This window comes from Glycine soja, chromosome 3 (assembly GCF_004193775.1).
Source record: "Glycine soja cultivar W05 chromosome 3, ASM419377v2, whole genome shotgun sequence".
Classification (NCBI taxonomy): Eukaryota; Viridiplantae; Streptophyta; class Magnoliopsida; order Fabales; family Fabaceae; genus Glycine; species Glycine soja.
In genome coordinates, this window is record NC_041004.1 from 6,765,786 (window position 1) to 6,781,080 (window position 15,295).

Consider the following 15,295-nt stretch of genomic DNA (forward strand, 5'->3'; position numbering starts at 1 on the left):
TTTTAAACACGTAGAATAGATGCTTCACAAGGTCATTCCCCAACTCGATTTTGTGTATGAACACCGTGAAGGGCAGAGATACAGAACTCTAAGGTGGAGCTACTGAAATCTAAGGTAAAAGCTTTAGTGATTTAGTTTCTGCTACAGGGCATTGTACGCACTCTTCACAATATTTTGCTTTTGTATTAATTTCTGTTTTTCTTTAATTTGTTTATGAGCAGTGTCAAACTATGGACGGTGTCCATTAATCATGTTGTGTATCATTATATTCAGTAGGCTTTAATAAAACCATGTTTCTCCCCATCTGAACTCGGAAGAGCCTCCATGGATGTGATTCCTTCCATATATAATCTAATCCTTTAAGCAATAGCTATTCTATGGAGAATGAACCTGCCCCAGACAACACTTCTTTAGCTATCTCATATCCTTTCCATGCAATCTTTAATTTCAGTATCATCCGATTTGGCCCCCAGTTTTGGTATCCATTCTCTGGAAAAAAATCAAATAAGTTGCAGACTTGCAGCCAACAAATTAACCTTTTCATTAATTTGTTTGATAAATTAAAATTAAAACTTGAACAAAGGTTGTATCAACCAATGACGCAAGGGTGAGATGTACATCATGCTCCTCACTAGAAGCAGAAAGTTGATATTTTAACTACACACAATTTACGTATCAGATATTTCCATCTTTCATATATGTATATTTAGTTATTTACTTAAGGTGATATTTAGACAAAATGAGATCAATATGTACATATCTAAAAGAAAAGTATAGAAAAAAGAAAGAAATAAACAGCAGCCTTTTACTGAAGTGACCATAAAATATGAATGAAGCTTATAGTTGTTTATTTAAGCACACAGCAGGTCTACAGTATAATCACAATTATAAGAAAATTTCACATCTATAACTTCACTGTTAACCAACTGGACCTGCTTTAATCAAAGTCTTCATCTAAACCACAAGAGGGATATGCGCAAGATGATTTCAAGCATAATGAATGCATAGGATCAGACATTCCTATATGTTGAATGAAATTATGACCTGATGAAGTGTTTATCTGTTGAACGAAATTGTGATATGCTGAGGTATTTATTACACTGACCCCGAATGCTTCCAACTCCGCACCCCATTCAGGATGTGTGTCTCCCATTACTTCAACCTCAATCTTAAGCCTCCTCTTATTTTCAGCTCTACTGTTCAGGTAGCGAGAACATCGTTGGTCATAAATGACACACACATGTTTCGAATTTGGCCTGAGATGAAGGGCAGACATGTAGATGTTGATACTACTCTTTTCACTTTTATACCCCCCATCATCACTGATAATGATATGAAATGTAAATCTTGAAAAATAACCTACTGTTCTGTGCAGAGGGTAAGATATAACGAAGCTGAAAATGAAGCCCAATTGAGATGATCGTGGAGTAGAAGGGAGATCGATCATTATATAATCATCTCTTGTCTGATACTCGAACCATTCGGGAATTTTTCGGCCGGGATACACATACTTCACCTGATAAAATCTGTACTTACGACTGTAATTGTTGTAATTTTGATCCGGTGCAGATAAATGTTGGTGCGCAGATTTCATCGCATTAATACGTGCATTTAACCCAATAGCCTTGCGAGAATGTTCATCCAAATTCAAGCAATTCCAAAAGCGAACATCTCTCCTATTTTCCTTGAATTGTTGAGCAATTGATGGAAACAGTACAGTCTTCAATGATACGCAACCTGTGGCATCAAGAGTTTCAAGAGATGGGGGAAGCTCCGTTAGAGTGTGAAGCTGCCTGGACAATTCTACACTCAGATATTGCAGTGCAGTAAGATTCTTGAAGCTTGAAGGCAATTTCTTGATGTCAGTGGAGCCAAGTCTTAGGAGTTTGAGCTTGCTTTGACGTCCAAAAGATGATGGCAATGCATTGACACGAGTATACGATAGATCTAGCTCAATCATATTCTCTGATGTCACTGAAAATTCCTCTAGATTAGGGCAACTTCCAAGGCTGAGATATCTAAGGGAGCTTAAATGGTTATTGCTTACAACTTTGGTAATATAACAGTAACCTATATTCAATCTCTGGAGCTTGTTGAGAGAGAAAATAGACGGATTCACACTAGTCAACTGAGGACAAGCACTGATATCCAATTCTTCAAGATTTGTAGCTTGTGTAAGGTCTGGCAGCTCCTTCAAGTTTTTAGAATCACAGACTTTTACTTCTCTTAAATTCACCAAATTCTACAACAAATAATACAAATGAAGACGTTAGATATGAGCTCAAGTTGTTAATTTTGTAGTCTTTCAATTTGGAGAAAATTGTAACAGGAAGGTTACCTGCACTCCATCCCAAAGTTTTTCCAATTGGCTATTTGACATGTCCAGTATAACAAGTTTTTCAGCAGAAAAATTCTCTGGCAAGGATTTCAGAGGGTAATACCTCCAATGGAGATATCTTAGCTCATCTGGGAAAGATTGAAGTCCGTTAGGAAGAAACTCAATATCATCTTCATCATGTTTGTTTGTAAAACTCAAAAATTGTAGTTTGCTCATCTTAGTAAATATGTGAGGGCTAAACTTCAGCTTCAGAAATACTGACAAATCAGCCCTTATGCTTCTTATAGCCTCAGTCCCCTGCCATTACGGAAATAGATAATTTTAAACAGCATTAGAAGACATCTTCACTATTACATAAAAAAGCCTTTTAACATCAGTTAAAAGCATATTTTGTAGTAGTGCTTCCAAAAAAATGTTTTAAAAAAACTTGTTATATTTAATTTAGGATTTTACCTTGTTATTTTCTAGTACATCACAAATATCAACTGGATCTATCAATCGGCTACGACTTTCAGCGTGTTCAATAGATTCACCACGAACAATCTCCCATGCCATTTCTTGTATAACATTGTGCATAGATACAACATTATTTTCAGAGATGGTTATAAGAGCTTTATCCTTCAGCCTTTCTAACCCAGCAACCACTGAATTATCACTTTCACTATCTTTCAATAAAAGTTTTATGTGGTCCACTTTCAAATTCAGTCCTATGAAGAAACATGAAAGATCTAAAAAAATATTTTTTTCTTTGCGATCTAGATCATCATAACTCAATTTCATTGCATTGTAAACATGTTTATTTGGCATGCTTTTAAGTTTGTCTAGCTGACTTTCCCATACTTCCTTATCTTTTCCACAAAGGAGACGACCCAAAACTTTAAGAACTAATGGAATGCCATTGGCATAATTGACCACCCTCTTTGATAGCTCATCATACTCCATATCAAAATGATTTTTTTTAAAGGCATACAAACTAAAAAGCTCTAGTGCTTGACTCGAGTTCAAGGCCCCAACTTCGTATATATCATCAACCTTATTAGCTATGAGCACTTGTTTGTCTCTACTTGTTATAATGATTGTACTGCCTGCTCCAAACCAATGATGGTCTCCAAATAATTCTTCTAGTAGATCCGAGTGGTTCACATCATCAAGAACAATTAAAACCTTCATACCAGCAATCCTTCTCACAATATATTCAGACAATCCATTTGCCTCATTCATTTTCTCATTTTCAACTAGCAGTGTAGAAAAAAGTTTTTCCCTTAAAGAAATTATTCCACGTCTTCCATATTCTTCCTTCATGTTTGCCAAAAAGCAAGAAGCATTATATTCAGAATATAGCTTGTTAAACATTGCTTCTGCAATGGTGGTCTTTCCGATACCACCCATACCCCAAATTCCAATAACATTGACATTTATTGACTTTTGACGTATCAATGATTCCAAACTTTGAATTGGCTTTTCCATTCCTATAACCCCTTTTAAGTTATGTGGATGGTTACGCAACCTCCTTAACTCAAGATTAACAGATTCGGTGATTTTTTCAAGCAGCTCAACTTCAGTCCTACACAACAAAAATAGAGATTCAAAATGAAATATATTGTTCAAATGCTATTATGTTATTTTTTATTATTAAGATATGTTATTATGGATTAATTTAATATTTTTTTATTGCAAATATATATATATATAAGACTTAATATTCTTTTTATTTTGTTCGATCCCTGATTACAATCCTCTCAAATCTATAATGGTGTGTATATTAAAATTATATTTTAATAAAATAATTTATATTTTAAAAAATTTATAGGTTAAACTCTAATTTTGATTCTCTTATTTTAACAAAATCATGATTTTAATTTTCTGATTTTTAATTGAGACATTTAATTCCTCTTATTTGAAAAATTTGGAAATTTGATGATGGGTGAAAAAACATTGACTATTAGGAATAATGTGTTGACTCACCAATTGTTGAAGTGGCACGTTTAATATGCACTGGGGAACAAATAATCTTGATTAGTTGTTTTTTTAAATTAATTAAAAATGAATTAAATTTGCTAAAGCCTTTCAACTCCTAAATACGTCGTCCACAACCTGTTTCCCCTTTCTCTAAACCCATCGTCCCCAACCCCTGCAACTCATTCAATCCATCATCCCCAATCACTGCAACTCATTCAAAGCAAACCATGCATCCTCAATTGATCCATATCAAAAGAAAATGATCAAAGGAAAAAAAAAAGTGTTGCTGCTCCAAGTCGACAAGCTCAACGACAACATTGATGAGGGTGGTGTTTAACATGCTGATGAACAACACGGCGAGTTGAACTGAGTCAGACAATAACTTGAGACTCAAATTAAACGAAATTTAAACCCAAACTAACAAGCAATCCCAAAATCAACAAAGAAAAAATTAACAATCAATCTCACATCTTGACTCTTGAACACTGTCACAACAATTTCCTTGCAATCTTCATCTTTGTTGAAATTGTTACAAATTTCTAGAATATTCTTAAATATAATATGTATGAAAATAGTAGAATATCCTAGAACTATAGAATATGGTAGAACAATCTAAAACTATAATGTGTATGAATATGGTAGAACAATCTAGAACTATAAGTGTATGTATAAGATAGAGGAATCTAGATCTATCATGATACTAATCTATCATGAAAACTCTAGAAAGACCTAAAGTAATGTAGAAACATTCACCACCAGTGAGAGGTTGCTGACTTGAGCCTATAAATAGGCAATTGGTATGTTGCAATTGACAATCCAAGAAATCAATGACATAGCCTTCTTTCTAAAATAATTCTCTAAAACTATCAACTATCAACTATCAACTATCAACTATCATCTAACCAACTACCAACAGTGGTATCAGAGCTACGTTCGGTCATACATTGGGCGTAGTTATATTACCTACCTACCATTCCAAAATCCTTCCAACTACTTCAAAAATTTCCTTTGTACTATTAACCCACTCTAATAATATTCTTTCTAAGCTATGGATAACACTAGTCAATCGTCAACTATTTCTGTCCCTATCTTCAATGGTGAAAATTATGATTTCTGGCGTGTTAAAATGGAAACATATTTTTCATCTCAAGATTTATGGGACATAGTAGAAGAAGGCTTCACCATTCCCGCGGATACTTAAGCTTTTAATGCATCTCAAGAAAAAGAGTTGAAGAAAAATAAACAGAAAAATTCAAAGGCGTTGTTCACCTTGCAACAAGCGGTGACTGATCCAATTTTCCCAAGAATTATGGGAGCTAAGAGTGCCAAAGAAGCGTGGAACACATTGCAGGAGGAGTTTCAAGCAAGTGTTAAGGTACGTGCTGTTAAACTTCAATCTCTAAGAAGAGATTTTGAACTATTGAAGATGAAGGAGTCTGAGACAATTAAAGATTACTATTCTAAAGTTAAAGAAATAGTTAATCAAATGAGAGCTTTTGGGGAAGATATTCTTGACAAGAAAATTGTTGAGAAAATTCTAATTACTATGCCCCAAAAGTTTGACCCAATCGTGACAACGATTGAGGAAACCAAAGATCTGTCCACTCTATCAGAGACAGAACTTATGGGCTCTCTTGAAGCATATGAGCAAAGACTGTATAGGCATAAAGAAGATACAATTGAAAATGCCATCCAGTCAAAGTTTAAATTTCAGCCCCAAAACAAAGAAAATGGAGGAAAGAAAAATTATGGAGAAACTTCCAGAAGAAGAGAAGGTTCCAGGAATTTCCTTAAGAACAAAACAAATAAAAATCCTCCATGCAATATATGCAAAAGGCAAGGCCACACAGAGAAAAATTTGACTGGTACTTGGATAGTGGATGTAGCAATCACATGGTCAAGGATGAGACTATTTTCAAAAGCATTGACTAGTCTGTCAAAGTCAAAGTTTGACTGGGAAATGAAAGTGTGGTTGAATCAAAAGGCAAAGGCACTGTCATGGTGGTGACAGATAAAGGTACGCGACTCATCCATGATGTCTTACTAGTTCCCAGCCTAAAAGAAAATCTTCTAAGCATTGGCCAAATGATGGAGAGAGGCTACACACTTCACTTTGAAGGAGGTGTATGCAAAATCTTAGACAACAAAAATAAAAGGTCTGAGATAGCCCAAGTAAAGATGAATAAGAGCAATAGAAGCTTCCCACTGAATTTAAAATATGCAACAAACATTGCCATGAAGGTACAAGTTGATGATTCATGGCTATGGCATCGAAGATTTGGCCACTTCAACACACATGCCTTGAAGTTGTTACATGAGAAGAACATGATGAGAGATCTTCCAAGCATAAAGGAGAACAATGAAGTGTGTGAAGGATGTCTCCTTGGTAAGCAACACCGATTTCCTTTCTCAACAAGCGGAGCATGGAGAGCGAAAGATCTATTGGAGCTGATACATACGGACGTTTGTGGACCAATGAGGACGCCATCACATGAGAACAACAAGTACTTCATACTCTTCATTGATGACTTCTCTAGAATGACATGGGTATATTTTCTAAAAGAAAAATCAGAAGTCTTTGGAGTATTCAAAAAGTTCAAGGCCCTTGCTGAAAATCAAAGTGGAAAACGGATAAAAGTACTAAGAAGTGATCGCGGCAAAGAGTACACCTCTCGCGAGTTTGAAAGATTTTGTGAGGATGAAGGCATTGAGCGACAACTTACAATCGCATATTCTCCTCAACAAAATGGAGTGTCCGAGTGAAAGAATCGCACAGTTATGGAGATGGCTAGATCGATGCTCAAGGAGAAGGGACTACCTAACACATTTTGGGCTGAAGCAGTCTACACTGCTATTTACATACTCAACAGATGTCCAACTAAGTCTGTAAAAGACAAGACTCCAATTGAAGCTTGGAATGGGAAGAAGCCATCAGCAAAGCACCTAAGGGTCTTTGGATCTATATGCTACATTCATATTCCAGACGTGAAGAGGCACAAGCTTGAAGACAAGATTATACGAGGTATCTTCCTTGGGTATAGCAATATCTCAAAGGGCTACCGTGTCTACAACTTGCAAACTAAGAAACTCGTCATCAATCGAGATGTTGAAGTTGATGAGTATGCTTCTTGGAATTGGGATGAAGAAAAAGTGGAGAAGAACATTCTCATACCCACTGAACTACCTCAAGAAGAAGCTGAGGAAGAAGACCCAAGTGAACCACCTTCACCTCCACTACAACAACAAGACCAAGAACTATCATCACCAGAGTTTACTCCAAGACGAGTAAGATCTTTGGTGGACATATATGAAACCTGTAACTTGGCCATACTTGAACCTGGAAGCTTTGAAGAAGCGTCAAAGCAAGAAGTATGGGTCAAGGCAATGGAAGAAGAGATACAGATGATCGAGAAAAACAACACATGGGAGTTAGTAAGTCGTCCCCTTGGAAAAGATATCATTAGGGTTAAGTTGGTCTATAAAACAAAGCTCAACCCTGATGGCACCATACAGAAACACAAGGTGAGGCTAGTAGCTAACGGTTACTCACAGCAACCCGGAATTGACTACAATGAGACATTTGCACCAGTAGCTCATCTTGATACCATAAGAGCCCTAATAGCTCTTGTGTCACAAAAAGGATGGAGTATCCATCAACTAGATGTCAAATCTGCCTTCCTTAACGGCGTACTTGAAGAAGAGATCTATGTGGAGCAGCCACAAGGATTCGTGTCTGAAGGCAAAGAGAACAAAGTGTTAAGACTAAGAAAAGCACTCTACGGTTTGAAGCAAGCACCTCGAGCATGGTATAGCAGAATCGATCAGTATTTCATGGATTGAGGATTCAGGAGGAGCAAGAGTGAGCCTACACTTTACATCAAGTCTCAAGGGCAGTACACTCCCTTACTCTCTCTATATGTAGATGATCTTATCTACATGGGAAACAATACTAAGATGATGATGGAGTTTAAAGAAGACATGATGAAGACCTTTGAGATGACCGACCTTGGTTTGATGAGTTACTTCCTCGGCATAGAGGTAAGTCAGAGAAATGAAGGGATATTCATCTCGCAAAAGAAATACACATAAGGCTTACTTAAGAAATTCAAGATGTATGGTTGCAAACCTATTGCTACTCCACTCATAACAAATGAGAAACTACAGAAGAATGATGGAGCACCAGAAGCTGATGCATCCAAATATCGAAGTCTAATTGGAAGCCTCCTATATTGGACAGCTACACGGCCTGACATAATGTATGCTACAAGTCTTCTATCAAGATTCATGCAAAGCCCAAGTCAAATACACTTTGGAGTAGGAAAAAGAATTTTGAGGTATCTACAAGGAACAAAAGAGTTCGGTATATGGTATACTACCGAAACCAACTCATAATTACTTGGCTACACTGGCAGTGATTGGGCAGGTTCAACAGATAACATGAAGAGTACCTCTGGCTATGCTTTCTCACTAGGATCGGGAATGTTCTCTTGGGCGTCGAAGAAGCAAGCTACAATAGCACAATCAACAGCAGAAGCAGAGTACGTGGCAGCTGCTGAAGCAACGAGTCAAGCTATATGGCTTCGTAGGATACTTGAAGACATGGGAGAAAAACAAGATGAGCCTACTAAAATCAACAGCGACAACAAATCAGCAATTGCAATGGCGAAGAATCCAGTTCATCACAGCAGAACAAAACACATAGCAGTCAAGTATCACTTTATCAGAGAAGCTGAAGCAACTAAAGAGATCAAACTTGACTACTGCAGAACAGAAGATCAAATTGCAGACATATTCACGAAGGCTTTGCCAAGACCAAGATTTGAAGAATTACGAGCTATGCTCGGAGTCACAGAAATTTGCATCAAGGAGGAGTGTTGAAATTGCTACAAATTTGTAGAATATTCTTAAATATAATATGTATGAAAATAGTAGAATATCCTAGAACTATAGAATATGGTAGAACAATCTAGAACTATAATGTGTATGAATATGGTAGAACAATCTAGAACTATAATGTGTATGAATATGGTAGAACAATCTAGAACTATAAGTGTATGTATAAGATAGAGGAATCTAGAACTATCATGATACTAATCTATCATGAAAACTCTAGAAAGACCTAAAGTATGTTGAAACATTCACCACCATTGAGAGGTTGCTGACTTGAGCCTATAAATAAGCAATTGGTATGTTGTAATTGACAATCCAAGAAATCAATGACATAGCCTTCTTTCTAAAACAATTCTCTAAAACTATCAACTATCAACTATCAACTATCATCTAACCAACTACCAATAATCTTCATCAATATGTCCAGGCTGAAGGTCTTCATGATGGTGAAAAACAAAAATGACGCATCATTTGTGCGATGGTGAATCAGATTCTTCTCGCGCTCAAATTGCAGAGAGTATGGTGCGGTTCATAGATTCTTCAGAGAGGATTAAAATTGGTTAAATAAATATGAATGAGTTCTCGAAGAGAGAGAGCAAGAGATTCGGGAGAGAACAAGGAGTGTGGCAGTGCCCAAGAAGATCTTCTTTGGCTAGAGGCTGATGAAAGGGTTGGTGGAGCTGAAACTGTTGAGGAAGGACTGCGACAAGGAGTTGGAGAAGCGGCTGATGGCAGCAAGCGGTTAGGGGCCAGTGACAGAGGTGGGACTACAATGTTTTATACAACACTTTCTCTCTTCGATCCACCTCAACTGTTTCCACACAAAACCCTTCATTCTCATCATTCCTTTTCTTCAATTCCCATGCATCACCACTGCCATCACTGACCTTGGTTTCACCGCAACCACCGTTGTCCCTTACGAAATCCCTAAAACAAGCGAAACTTCCACCACCGAAACATGGGGATGCAAAACCAGAAGTAGTGTGAGTCGTCATCAGTGGCTATTAGATTTCATCGGCAGCATGCGCATACACGATGTTGGTGTTGTTGCCTTGCTGGGGGTGGATGACAAAGAAGTCACTGCACGAGAGGACCTCCTTGGTGGCTTCCAGTGGCACAAAGGGCTCCATCAGTGATGGTGGCAGTGTTGTTGGACCACGAGATGACAAAGCGATCAAAACTATTCTTCTGGAAACGGTAACTCGAATGCCACTGTAAAATGTTTGGTTTTTTTCTTCATTTCTATTAATGGGTTAGTGACCCCTTTCTTTCTACCTTCTGAGATTTTTTTTCCCATTTTCATTTGGTTGTTGTTGTATTGATGATTAAGTCAAGTATAATACACTTTTGATAATGAGTATCAATTTGATGTTGTTTATGTTTTGAGGAATAGCCTCAATTTGGTGTTTTGTGATATGAGATATTTGTGAAAGAGAATTTCGACAAAGAGAGATCACTGGAGAGGAAATGAGTGGCAAGAAAAGGAAAAGAAGAAGAAAAAGATGAAACACAATAGCGTAGCCAAAAATCATCTCTAGCTGCATCATATAGTGATCGGAGAATAGGTAGGGGAATTTGGTGTGATAATTAGGTTTTGGATTCCAAACTGACAAATTAGTCCGTAAAGAATTCAAAGACAAATCAGTCCATCTCATTCATCATTGATGTGGTAATTTGTTTGCACACATGGCATCATATGTAATCAAGCCTCATTATGCTTAGGCAAGATAGTTTGGGTTATCAGTCGGATGGGTTTGTTATACTTTTTTAAAATTAAAGAACAATTTTATTTTTTCATCTTTTAGAGACCCAAGTGTCAACACATTACAAATTGAAGGACAACATTAGATATTTACTCTATTGTTTTAGCTAGAGTTTCTTCACAAATTTTATAGTCATCCCAAGTTACTCTAATGTTGTGCTTGCTTCTTGACTAATGTGACTTTTTTTAATGTGTTTTTAATAAAAAAAATTAAGTGATATTTAATTAAAACTAAACTCATGCAAAACACTAGCAATGTTTACTGTAATTGTGGTGGTAGTGAGAGTTGGATCAATCAGGATATTATCCAACATCCTAATATTTTTTTACCAGTAAATGTTAGTTATTATTAATATTATTAGTTTCTATTAGTAGGAGAATTCGAACCTATGACCTCTTCCTTCCCTTTTTCCTTCTCCCTTCACCACCAACATCTTAATGGTAAAGTGTTGTAGGTGGTCTTGGTTATTCATAGGAAAGCTCAATAGTTAATTGCTTACCAAGGAAAGGTGAGATTTAGAGAAATTTTGCAAATAGATATTATACTGTAAATTGAAAATAATAAAAGTTATTCAAAAATGGAAACTCTTCAAGGAATTTTTTTATGAGTTTGATTTTCTATATGGTGCAATATTAATGGCTACTAACTTTAAATCCGGAAAAGCTTTGATTTTTTTGGAGTTTCTTTTTCTGTAGAAAAGAAATTTTGGCCATATGCCAGAAAAAAAATTGACCTTAGATTTTTGGCTATTTCTTTTCCTTTTACTATAACATTAATTAGACTAACCTTGTTCTTTCTCCTTCCCTCTTCTTTGCCAAAATGTCTTGTTCAAAAATTGAACACTCATCCCATGTTACTTCATTGTTATTTTTTTGAAGGTAGGTTGCTTCATTGTTGTTCTTACCTCATAACCAATATGATTTTTTTAATGAATTATTGAATAAGACTTAATTGATATTTAAAAATTAATGACTTAAATATATTTTTAATCCTTAATATGTATCTGAATTTTGCTTTTGATCCTTAAAAAAAATTTCATCCCATCTACTCCCTGGTATTTGAAAGTTTGTTGCAAGAATTTAAAATAAAACTTTTTAAATATCACGGAGGGGATATAAAGAAAAAAATATTGTAAAGGATCAAATACAAAATTCAAGTATATATTAGAGATAAAAACATATTTAAGCCAAAATTAATTGATAAATTAGTTGATGTAATTATTGTGATAGCATGCATATAGGTATGATAGGGCAAATAGGCAGCAAAATAAGATTAAAGGTTGAGTATCATGTCACTATTTAAATAGAAACTAACTTGTGATAACAGGCATATAGCTATGGCAAATAAACAGCAAAAATAAATAAATAAAGCTTGATTTTGAGGGGTTGGAACTTACTTATAATTGAATGACTTTATTCCAGATAAATTAGCAGCCTTGCTCAAAGCATGTCTCCAGTTTTGCACTGTGGCCAAATTATATTTCTTTTCATGTTCAGCAAAATCACTTTTATAACTCCCATTTTGATGTCGTACATCTGTAGGATATACCTTGTAGAAAACAGGTATCACTATTCGATTGTATTTCTCCCTGCACTCAAGTATTGTCACAAGTTCATTCAAACTCCAGGATGAAGAAGCATAGTTTTCAGATAATATGGTCAACGAAATCAATGATCCTTGAATTGCTTCAACAAATGATGGCCATAGTTCGTCTCCAGTCTTAAGTTTATCATCTACAAAGGCATGAATTTGCTTTCGACGAAGTTCCTTAGTCAAATGACCAAGAAAATCTCGACGGATGTCGTCGCCCCTAAAGTTCACAAACACATCATATTTTATTTGAGGAACATAATCTGGCATTTGCTTGGAGGCCACATCCATCAGTCCGGAAATAATAAAGAAACATTGAAAAAGAACATATTTTATTGCCGAAGCTCCGGAAGAAGAGTTTGCCATTGAATTGGAACAAACTCTTTTTTCTCCTTTTTTCTGCTAAAAAATCACGATATCAAATAAAATGAATCACATGGTAACTGGAAAGAAAATGAGAGAACAGAAACGAAAATATCAAAGAGTGATTGATGAATATCAAATAAATCAAATTCGTAGTTAACCAAACAGAAGGAGGAAATCGAATAAGAAAGCAATTAATTTTATCTACTGATCAGAACTATTGCAACTTCATTATACTTCAATCTGCGCCTTATCTTTGACCCAAAATGAATGATTGATGAATATCGCTTTAACGCAAATACTGATTACTGACCTCCAATGATTTTTAATAACCTAATTGATGCTACAAACCGGATTTAACTACTGAAGCATGTCGAACCAATATTCTACTAGACCTGCTGTTGAATAGAAGAAAGAAGCAGTTTCACTTTGACCCTGAAAGGAACCCAACGATGATGATGATCTTTTGAATAACCTGCGGGTTGAAACCCATTTATTGCCTTAACATAAGGAACATCAAATGACTCGTGTCTACTACATTAACAAATCCGTGTTTTTTTTTAGTATACACATTCACAAATCTGAATAATGCGGTAGTACAGTGGTAAGTTATATAAAATATAAATAGAGAAATATATGCTAATAAATATTGAGAAAATATATTATATATCGATTATATAAAATAATTTTATACACTCTTCTAAATATAATTTATAATATATGATAACTTTATTGATTCTTATAATAATTACATTTTGAAAATTGTATTAAGAGTGATTTCTATTATACAATCATAAACATCTCCTCTCTACAAATAAACAATTAATTAACGGATAACATAATCGGGAAAAAGTTATAACCAAGCTCGTTGATCAACTACATGAAATTATTTCAACTTAACCGCTTCTTCAAAATGATATTATGCAACTCAAATATATGATTATCTCTAATAAAAAGTTACTAAAATTAGATCGGAATCAATACCTACGCTGGTATTCGGATCAGCAATGCAAGCTACTCGATATCACACGCGTTGACTGGGTTGGTTTTGGTGAAAATTGGTGGCTGGAACCTGGTTGAGCATATCTTTCCCTTTTTTTTCTGAAATGGTCTGTCTTTTACTTTCTTCAACGCATGTTTTCCGGTAAAGGTCACATGGCTATATTGTAAAGTATAAACACACGCTTTCCAACGTTAGTATTAAAAATTGGAAAAATTAACTTGCTGCATAGACATGGTTCGTACCCATGTTTCTCAATTACCTAAATATTACTTTAGCCACTAGCTAGCTAGGAGAGTGCATACGACAAATTTACTTACATATTTAGTTGTGACAGATGAGACAAATACGTACCTAGCTAACATCATATACTGCTATTGCCAAGACAATATTTATTTTCTTCCAAGACTCGTCTTAATTAAAGGGAACTAGCTAGGAGAATGCATCCTACAAATTTCCATAATATCTATTTGTGATAGATTAGCCAAAAACAGATGCGACTCCATGAATCAGTCAAAGGTTCTATGTTTTTGAAACCACACTCAGTCCCAGATAAAAGAACAAAACAAAAAAGAAAAAAGAAACACAACCCCACAAGGCATATGAATAAGTAATTGTTTGATAATTAGTAATGAATATACGTTTTTCTGATCAAGAACTACTACCCGATCTTGGTGCTGCACTGGGGTGTTGGTGATTCAGAGCAAGACCCCTCTTCCTTGGTGGTTGGACAAAGTGTCTATAAGGTGAATTATGTGAATGAGATTTGCAGTTGAAAGATTAGGGTTAGGGACTAAAATAAACAATTCTAAAAATAAATAAGCAAAATTATAAATTTGATCCCTTTAGTTGTTTCTAATTTTGATTTTGGTCTCCCGTTAGAATTATTGATGCATTTTATTCTCCTTTTTTATCCAATCATACAATCTTGGTCCTCTAGTTCAGATTTGGACGTTGACTGACACATGTCAACGTCTGAGAAGTTCGTCAAACAATTCGCGATTTTTAATTCGGTAGCATTTTTACCCCAATCTTGAATGGTAATATCGAAAGTCCTTCTGTTTTTGCTACCTAAAAATCCCAAATTGGAAATGCGAACCCTAAGGCAATCTCGTGTGTGTGAGGTGTTGCTGTTGATTGTTGACGGTAGTGTTCGTGTGTGTGAGGTGTTGCTGTTGATTGTCGTAGGGAGATGGAAGTGCCTTTTGTTTGCAAGTAAGTTAGGTTATTTTATTGAAGTTTTCTTAATACTATAATGGTGGATAGTTATGGTCCATTTGTGAGGTTTGTTTGTTGATGTGATCCATAGAGTGTTTTTCAGTGTGAATTTTTGTTCAGGTTTTAGGATCCACGAGGTGATTAGTGCTTTTTTTTTGTTGTGGTGGTCCCTTA

General features: G+C 35.5%; 1 protein-coding gene across 6 annotated transcripts; it reads right to left on the bottom strand.

Moving 5' to 3' along the window:
- Positions 1-781: 781 nt before the first annotated feature.
- Positions 782-14,672, bottom strand: LOC114406072 (disease resistance protein RML1B-like). 6 transcript variants are annotated; one of them, XM_028368644.1, is made up of 7 exons: positions 14,569-14,672; positions 13,888-14,062; positions 13,299-13,378; positions 12,347-12,939; positions 2,792-3,902; positions 2,339-2,635; positions 782-2,242 (listed from the first exon to the last, which is right to left on the bottom strand). In XM_028368644.1, the coding sequence occupies exons 4-7, from the start codon at positions 12,904-12,906 to the stop codon at positions 938-940; spliced, it is 3,273 nt and encodes a 1,090-aa protein (XP_028224445.1). In that variant the 5' UTR covers positions 12,907-12,939; positions 13,299-13,378; positions 13,888-14,062; positions 14,569-14,672; the 3' UTR covers positions 782-937. The 6 variants fall into 6 exon arrangements, with proteins under 6 accessions (XP_028224445.1, XP_028224443.1, XP_028224444.1 ...); XM_028368642.1 differs by having other exon boundaries at positions 13,217-13,378; XM_028368643.1 differs by having other exon boundaries at positions 12,347-13,378; positions 13,892-14,062.
- Between the last annotated feature and the right edge of the window lie 623 nt (positions 14,673-15,295).

Coding starts and splice junctions, on each gene's coding strand:
- LOC114406072 (XM_028368643.1), bottom strand. CDS start 12,906: ATGGCAAACTCTTCTTCCGGAGCTTCGGCAATAAAATATGTTCTTTTT. Junction 2,636..2,791: donor ATGTACTAGAAAATAACAAG/GTAAAATCCTAA, acceptor CCGTAATGGCAG/GGGACTGAGGCTATAAGAAG. Junction 2,243..2,338: donor AACTTTGGGATGGAGTGCAG/GTAACCTTCCTG, acceptor TATTTGTTGTAG/AATTTGGTGAATTTAAGAGA.